This window comes from Monopterus albus, unplaced genomic scaffold (genome assembly GCF_001952655.1).
Source record: "Monopterus albus unplaced genomic scaffold, M_albus_1.0 scaffold166.1, whole genome shotgun sequence".
In the NCBI taxonomy this organism is placed as follows: domain Eukaryota; kingdom Metazoa; phylum Chordata; class Actinopteri; order Synbranchiformes; family Synbranchidae; genus Monopterus; species Monopterus albus.
Window position 1 is genome coordinate 959,764 of NW_018128046.1, and position 9,208 is coordinate 968,971.

The following is a 9,208-nucleotide window of genomic DNA, read 5'->3' on the forward strand; positions in this document are numbered from 1 at the left end:
GGGGGGGGGGGGGGGGGGGTTGGCCGTAAGTAAAGCAGCTTTTTGCACGACAAATGAAGTAATAGACCAACGGATAAGTATACAGCCAATAACGTCTCGTTTTATTTGTTTCACTTCGGGTTCAATGCCAGACTCTTTGTCCAGCCCAGAACGAGGAAGACTTCAGCTGTGATGTCACTGTGTGGCAAATGGGACTGGTGTGTGAGGCTGGAAAATGGAAACAGTGAACTGAACCAGTTGGTGACTGCATGTGTGTGTTTGTATTTCTAATCTGCATACAAACAACAGCAGATGTTGCATTGAGCAGCTCAGTGCATTTCTTCTGTTGTTCTTACCTCATATTTGCCAATATACATGTTCATTAGGTTACTGATTCAGGAGGAAATGACATTTTTAGCTCCTTTAATCTGATGTTTGGTCCATTTGGGGGATGAATTTGGATCAGATATTAATGAGAATAATGCAAATGGTTCCTTACTAACAGGCAGGTCACTTCTCTGTCCCCAACCAGTTTATTTTCAACCCACTATTTCATTTATTTATTTATTGTTGCTGCATTTTCTGGTGTCACTGTAATTTGTGTGGGCTCAACCTGGCTGCACAGGGCTACAATATCCCCATCACTTTCCCACCTTGTTTTCTGTTAGTAAAACCCTATGCATTCATGTTTAATTACACATTCCAGACCCTTCATATTGTTTCAGGTGTTATATTTGTACTAAGAACCCCTTTTTGTGTGTGTTTGTAGGAAATATTGTGGAGACCAATGTCACTGAGCCAGACAGCACAGCCAATGTAACCTCCCTGCTTAGCGAGGAAGAGGGGCTTTTCAAGGTCAGTGAAGTCACTGCTGCAGTGACTGGAATGAGCAGCTCGGTCAGTCCCAGCATGACCAACACTGCGACCCCAAAGGCAGACCAGATCCCCCTCCCTGGCGAGGTGGAGGAGCAGAGCAGCGGCATGTTTGGTGAAACGGTGGCTCCTATGGTGGAGGATGTGGCCGTGGTAGTCTCGCCTCAGCTGAGCCCCGATTCAGCTGAGACAGAACACCTGCTGCCTAGCGACACACATGACCAGGATGTTACGAAGGGTGAGGAGGAAGAGGAGGAGGAGGAGCACCTGCCACACACTGACCTGCCTTGGAACCATGCTAAGAACACAGCCATGTTTGACCTGGACAACCCTTTCACCACCACTGTCCCGCCTTCTCCTGCCACCAATCCCTCTAACTCCGAAGTCCTCCGTGTAGACTTCTTCGACCCCTTCTCTCGTGGGCGCAACCTGGACCTAGCCCTGCCCTCTCCTTCATTACATGAACTTCAGGGTGGCGAGCCAACCTCCTGGGCAATGCCAGACAACCATAAATACACCACACCCTATGGGGACAGCGTGTCCCTCACTGCTGATGAGTACATCTACAGCACCACGACTGACACCTATGAGCGTGACGAAGACCTCCGGCTGCCTGCGGAGTCTCCATCTCACTCCAGGCCTCAGATCCCAGGATCTGGCTCCTTCAACTCAGGGGTGGCACGTCCTGGTTTGGGAGCTCCAGTACCAAACATCCCTGCGGAGGCTCCTCTAGGGTCCTCATCAGTGAACGGGTCAGATGGTTTGGGCGGATGCCGTGTGGGCTACCAGATGGTGAACGGAAGTTGCCGCTCACCTTGTGACATGCTGCCCAACTACTGCTTCAACGGGGGACAGTGTTACCTGCTAGAGAGCATGGGAGTCTTCTGCAGGTGGGAAACAACCTACACAAACACATTCACTCTGGGACACACACATATACAGCATAGCACTCTGTATACATAGAACAAGCCACTAACACTCAGTAATATACAGACCATAACTTTGCAAATCCCTCAAGTTGCACTTAACTTTTGCACCCATGTCAAAAATCCCATCATTCGTCACAACTCAGAAGTGTGGAACTCATCTTAGTGAAACAAAACAAACCACACAATCAGTGCTATCACAGTGCAGTTATCACAATCATCAAATGTAATCATTTTGTTTAGTACCAAAGTAAACTGGGCGACTGCTATCTGAACATCCATGGCTCACCTTATCATGACCCGGCTCAAAGGCTATGACAATCAAGGAGACGCAGACTACAAATGAACAAACTAGTAATTTATTTTTAACACAAACTCAAATAAAAAAACTTACAAAGGAACAATAACAATGTGCTACGTAATCAGTCTCACCAGTGATGCATAGCAAGTGTATGGGTGAGTGAAAAGTAAGTGTTAAGCAGTGTTGGATGAGAAAATAAAATACAGTGTGCAGGGCAAAATTGAAGAGCGGAGGAGGAGTGGAGATTTAAATAGCAGAGGAGATCACCGGGCATCCAACTGTGCTGGATTGTCTCCACCTACCTGTCAAACCACAAAAGAGAAAGAGAGACACGCTAGAAGCCGTCACAGCAGCCGGCTTCAGCATTGTTTCTGGTGGTGCAGACTCACAGACATGTAAAGATAAATAAATATACAGCAGACTGTAGCTGAGTTAACTCAGCCTAATGGCAACAATATAATTCCTGCTTTCATTGCCCATTGCAGGATGGAAACCTTATGACCAAAACCCAGAATAGATTCATACCACATGGAAATAAAAAGGACACAAAATCATATTATTCTTGCTGAAATATTTTCATTTTACAAAGCATTCAAAGCAGTGTGACGTGTGTAAGGCTTCATTAGGATTCCTCATTTGCATATTTAACCAACTATAAATATATAGATGTACAGAAAGAGGATTTATAAAACACCTGATTTAGTTTGTTGCTCTCTGGTCAGGAACATCTGGAAAAGCCCAGTTTAGAATAGAAACCAGCATCTTATTGTTAACAAGAGACTTTTATGGGGAAATGTTCCTTTATCTGTCTTCTGAGATGTGATTTTGCTCTGTGAGAGCTGGAGACATGTAAACTGTACACAGACATACACAAACACATTTAAGCAAAAACATGAACAAAAAAAAAACTGAAATGCACACACTGAAATGCAGATTATTATTTGCACATCTCACATTTCTATAGACACCAGTGTGTCCCATGAAAACTGCCTTCCAGGTTTTGGGCACAAATTGCAATAATGACTTTCCTCAGTATTCAATACAATAGGGTTGCCATGGTGATGAATCTAGGTGGAGGTCAAAAGTCAAATGGATTAAGAGAATCATTTATGACAATATGGTGGAAGCCACACAACAGTTTCTGCCCCATATGTGTCCTGAAAGTCAGCAATCACAGCGTGGATCAAAGCACCCAGAAAAAAAAAATCACTGCATCAGCAATCAGGGTTCAGAGCTGCTGTGGATGGGGGAGGGGAATGTATGACCAATGTCTTGTCTGATTTCTAACACTGTAATATTGTGTAAGAGGTGTTCATCATATACAGTGCTGTACAGTATAATGAATGAAATGTGAATGTATCTATATCGATCCTGTGTGTGAGATCTGCAGTAAGAATCATATCATTGCTCCCTGTTTATCTTTCTTTCCCCCTAAACATTTTCCTAATGGTCAAATCCAGCTTAATCCAGTTAAATTTGGTTAATGTTTGGTCACACCAGGAAGTGGCACAGTGAAATTCTACCCTTGTGTTCTCACTAAATATCCAGGACAGGATATTTAGTAATATAGTGACTCCTTGCAGGACCAGTGAATGACCAAAGCTGGCAAGCTAACAGCTAAGATACAAGCTTGGGAACATGCTGGGGCTAACCTGTTCCAGTAGCTCTGCAGCCTGCTTTATTTTTCATTTGAACTGATTTATGGTTCTGTGTTAAATCTACACAGAGCCTAAGCCATAGGCTACTTAAGTGGCCTAAGCCATTGTGAGCATTTATACGTGTGTGCTGGTGTGTCTGTGTTGCCCTGCAATTACACCGCCAAAATAATAGTTGGCGGTGGGTTTTCTATGCCACTGTGTTGCGTTTCTTGGCCACTTGCTAACAATGGTGATTGAAACTAAGTGGGTCATTTTGAAGTTAAAACAAACAGATGTTGAACATCAGTTACTGAAATTACTGGAACACAAATAAGAGAGATGATGTTGGAGGAGATGGTCTGTATGACCATTGAACCAAATGAGGCAGAAAGAGGGGGGTTTTCCTTGCTTGTCCAGCTGTCCGACCACTGAGAGACATGAAGGAGGAAATGTGATGCAACCAATCGCAGTTGTTTTTGTCTGCGTCGCTGCAACGTGCAGTTACATTTCTGGAGTGGTGCACATCAGGCTACTGCGCAGGGGATGAGACTACATGTTACCTACCACTGTAGGTGCAGGCACAAAACCATAAATCAAGCATAACTCTTACCCTAACCTTAACCAAAGCCAACACTTGCTCTAACCTTACACCCCTTTATTTTCATAAAATTTGATGAATAAGTCGTGGGGCCCAGCCTTCAGTCCCCATAAGTGACTTCTGGTCCCCGCAAAGCAGTGTGCTCCCAGTGTTCTGTCCCCACAAGTATATATAAACAAGCTTCTGTCTGAGTGCGCACAGAACAATCACATAGCCAAGTTTGAGAGCACAGTCAGATCACTCATTGATAAACTTCTTTGTGCAGCCGCCATTTTATACTGATGGTCAACATCTATTCAGGCAATAATCCATAACAGAAAACAGTTTAAACACGCACAATAGCCTTGGTTGAGGGAAAATGGCTGCACAAATGTTTTTGAACCATGTAAGATTTGAAGCTGATTCTTGTGTATGTGCTGTCACTCATATAATCATAGGCTTCCCATTTCCAGATTGCAGAAATTTCACATACTTTCCCCTACAACCACAAAATGAACCAGCCAATCAGTAAGGAGAGACTCCAATTAGAGAACAGCTGCACCAATTAAAATGCAAATGTATGCACGGTGGCGATCAGCCTCCTGAATGGAGCTGATGAAGAAAATATTAGTGACTCAACCTGACAACTATGAGATATAAGTATAATTAGCATAAACAAGTAGGATAATTGCAGAGACATCTAGGTGGTAGGTGGCAAACAGCTAAACAACACTGCAGTATCAGTCACCCCAGAGAGAGGCTGAGTGAAATTCATCTGTGCATCTTTGTGAAATTTGGTATTGGTGACATAGAAACTACTCACAGGGCCAGTTGGTGAAGGTAAACGCTAACTCATCACCAGTCAGAAACATGCTCGCGCTGCTCAGTCACGCCCACAAACTTGTGGCTTTGCTGACTGTGAAGAACTCAGGAGAGCTAAGCCTCACCTGGCTCCCCTGGAATTCAAATGCAGCATATATACCACTTAACTCTTAACCATTAGAAATATTTTGTCATAAAAGTCTTCCCAGTCATATCACATCAACAGAGATTACAAGTGTTATTGACTGGGAGGGAAATGGAGCGCTGCTCACACAGCAATGCTGAAACACTCTTGCTAAGCAGACAACATGATCCACATATTTGGGGCAGATTTTGGACCTCAGTCAGCAAATCATAGCAGTGATGAACCTCCAGAGGGTGAGTCAGACTGGGGCTGGAGAGACTGTGCTGAGAGGCGCAATATGGGTCAATGGAGTGCTGGCACAGATGAGAACCAATGTGTTCCTCTGTCCCTGTGACCCTGCTCAGGGACCAAACGGTAGAAAATGAATGAATGAATGTTCCTCTGTATGTGTGTGGGTGTGATTGTGTGTCTGATTACACTTGTGACTGAATGTGTGTGTGTGTGTGTGTGTGTGTACATGTGAAACTGAGTTTGTGTGTGTCTTTTTGTGTGTGCAGCTGAACCGAAGCCGCCTCATATATCAGGCCAATTCAATTACAGCAGGATGAATGTTTGGACCTCTGGCTCTCTGTAGTAAAACGCACGACCTTCTGAGAATTTCTTTACTGACCTCAGACCAGCCGGTCGTATCTCTTTGTGAGCACATACCTGCTAGGGTGCTTACCTTTCTAAATGTAACTGATCAGAGGTCACTGATTACTGCCTCAGCTACAGTAGGTATCATTTCATTTTATTCCCCATATCTGCACTAAAACAGAACATTTAAACAGTAGTGGTGCTTAAACTGTACCCAAATGAATTATTTTTGTAACGCATAATCACAGCGACATAAAATTTTAACTAATTAATTTAAATATTATTAACACATTTACTAGATAATTTGACATGACAATAAAAACAATCAAAAACAAAGAAATTACCAGTTGCTCTGCTCTGGAAAATATACATCCACCTGTGCACAAATTCATGATGAGGGTCACATACCAGTGTCTGTTTAATGAGACACGCCATTTATTTTTAATATTGTGGGTTGGAATCAGGTTGTGGCAGCAGGTGTATAATGACTTTTGTCATTTTACAGAAGACATAATTTAACTGTGTCTTAGTAGACTACACTATTAATTCCCCAGCATCATTGCACATCAGCTCTTTTGAAAAGCATCAGTTTGATCACATTCACTCCCTACACTGAGGTGATCACTATTTATTTGTTTAATTTACAGCTGGTTGTACTGAGATCTCAACCATTAATTCGGCCACAATAAACTACTGTTTAAAACAAGACATTATAGCTAATTAAACACATAAACTGATCAATCCATAACTTCTTGTTGCTCTTTAATCAGAGCAGACTCAGTTAATCTTATTCCTTCTCAGGTTGCTGCCAGGTGGAAATTGATAATTGATATTAGCATGCATATTTCCAAATTTCACCGTTTAAGCACAGAGCATATCTTCTGCTATACCAAACATAGTTGTTTCCCACAAATAAAAACTAGCCTCTCCTCCATTCCTCTTTATGAAAGACTTTGTGTGTATGTGTTTAGGATGAAACTGAATGTACAGAGACAACAGGAGCAAAATAAAAGGATATGGAGGACAATAAGACAAAACTAGATTTACTATTTAGTGGTTGTATGCCTCTGCCAACAAGTTAAATTCAAGGGAATGGACAGACGTCACAGATTTTAATCTTTGACCACCAAAATCTAATCAGTTCATCCTTGAGTCCAAGTGGACCTTTGTGCCAAATTTGAAGAAATTCCCTCAAGGCATTCTTGAGATATCATGTTCACAAGAATCGTACTGCCTCTGGCCTGGGCTATCGCTGGCGCGGAGGCGTTAAAAAAGACAGTGGTGTTTAAATGTGATCATGGTGGGGTTTTTTTTTGCTGTACTGTCTCTCCCACTTTGTCTAAAAGCCCCCCTCCACTAGTCAAATTCACTTGAATACAGTTAGACAAAAACACACCCAGCTGGCAGCATTAATTCTGTGAGATTTTAACTGCAAACCTCAATCAGTCTGTTCGAGAAACACTCTGATGAGATCCGTGTTTGAATCTATCTGCGGCATCTCTGGCACTCGCTGTCCTGTCCCTCTGACTGATGGCAGCCGATAGCATTAGTGTCATAAATCACTTCCTTCCCTGGAGCTGCAGGGCTAAGGGCCATATATGGAGAAACACGTGAGAGTATGGAGAAAAGACGGAGTGAGGGTAAGAGGATAACAGACAGGATGTATATATTCTGACCATTCATAAGCAAAAAATGCAGGTATCAAAAGAAAGAGGGAAATATAAGAGTGATGGAGAGGAAAAGTGGCCAAGAAACTATAGGTAGGAAATAAAAGAGAGACCAAAAGTTAGAAAAAAGTGAGAGGTGGACAGAGAAGAGAGGAGGAGAAAGAGAAAGAGAGAATGAGTCAGAAACTTACAATGCCTGCCAGCATGGAAACGACTTGGGCGAGCCAGGTCGAATCAAATGGTGTGTGTGCATGTGTCTGTGTCCCGCAGCTTGATGTAATTAAGGCAAACTCAGAGCACCAGCAGCAGTTTGTGTCCATTTTAGATTTCATGATCACATCATGGAAACACACATACAAACAAATAAAATCCACACGCAGGACTATGGGTGTATTGGGGATCACTTCCAAGTCAAAGGACGTGGGGTTGTGGAACCAAACCACAGGTCAAACACACAGCAGATTTAGGACTGCTGAGAAAGACACACACACACACAGACCCAGTTTGTTTTTGCCAGAGGTAGCCTGGCCTGACGTATTTGATTGTCGATTATACACACATTATCATATTTGTTTTTGGCAGTAGGTCTCATGGTAACTCAGTTTTGGCTGAAGTTTGTTCACTGCACATACACATATGCACACACATAAGCAAACAGAGTCATCAGGTTTTTATAGATCTTTACACAGCTGACAGGCTGTAATGAACCAGTTGGGTCTATCAGCGTGCTCTTTGTGCACCTCAAATCCCTCCTTCCTGTACTGTATACCAGTCAGGGTCAGAGGCTGGGGAGCTTTCAGTGAAAGCCTTCCCGATGGAGGATGATGTAGTAATGTGAGCACAGGACACATCTGTATACTGGTAATTGGTTCGCAGTTTATGGTGTTGTGAGTGTTCTCCCGGGAACTGGGCTTTATTTAAATAGGTTTTGGTTACAGTCGTATCTGCAGGTCCCTGGTGAGCGAGGCATTTGAGGTATTAACTAGTGTCTCTGTATATTAGCATCAAGGTTAGCATTTAATTCAGGTTGCTGACACACAAACAGCTGTGTAGAAAACTGAATGTAAACGTTGTATGCAAATAAAATAAAATAAAATTAAGTGATTATATTTTTGCTCACCAGAATTATGAAAATAATTGTTTTGGATGGTGCAAGCAAGAGGTCCACAAAAGTGTGTTTTTCCTCAGCTTTGCTTTGCTGTGTATATCTTTGGCTTTTAGTGGACTGTGTATACCACAGTGCTTTCCTGAGGTCTGTTCGTGACCTCATAATGGAATAGAGGCTCATTTGTTCAAATATTCAGTACTGAACATGATTACCTTGGTTTGAATTGGTCATTCTTCTAATCCCAGAGGGAGAACACCATTTACATTGTCATGTTTTTAAATTCCTGTTCAAAATCAGTGGATTTAGCATCACTGGCTGATTGAATGGAGCAGTGTTCTCCTCACTGAGGCCACTAATAAGGATATGATGGTTCCATATGCAGAATGGAAACAGATGTAGTGATATTTTATTTAAGATGGTTTGTTTTTAATGTGGCACAGAGGACTGGGAGCCTTGGGGAAAATACAGAAAGACAGATGACGAAAGACAAAAAGCATCTGACCTGAAATAATGCAATTCCATGTGTGTTTCAAATTGAGGTGGCCCGGATTGTACGGGCAGCCTCTTTTTGTCCATTTATCCATTTCATATTTTTCT

The 9,208-nt window shown here is 42.6% G+C and overlaps 1 protein-coding gene across 1 annotated transcript in view; it reads left to right on the plus strand.

Moving 5' to 3' along the window:
• LOC109968951 (SWI/SNF complex subunit SMARCC1-like) overlaps positions 1-9,208 on the plus strand; it is a 103,173-nt gene that overhangs the window by 51,213 nt on the left and 42,752 nt on the right. Inside the window, 1 exon segment of the mRNA XM_020615553.1 lies at positions 749-1,742. Within this exon segment, the coding sequence (XP_020471209.1) occupies positions 749-1,742 (994 nt within the window).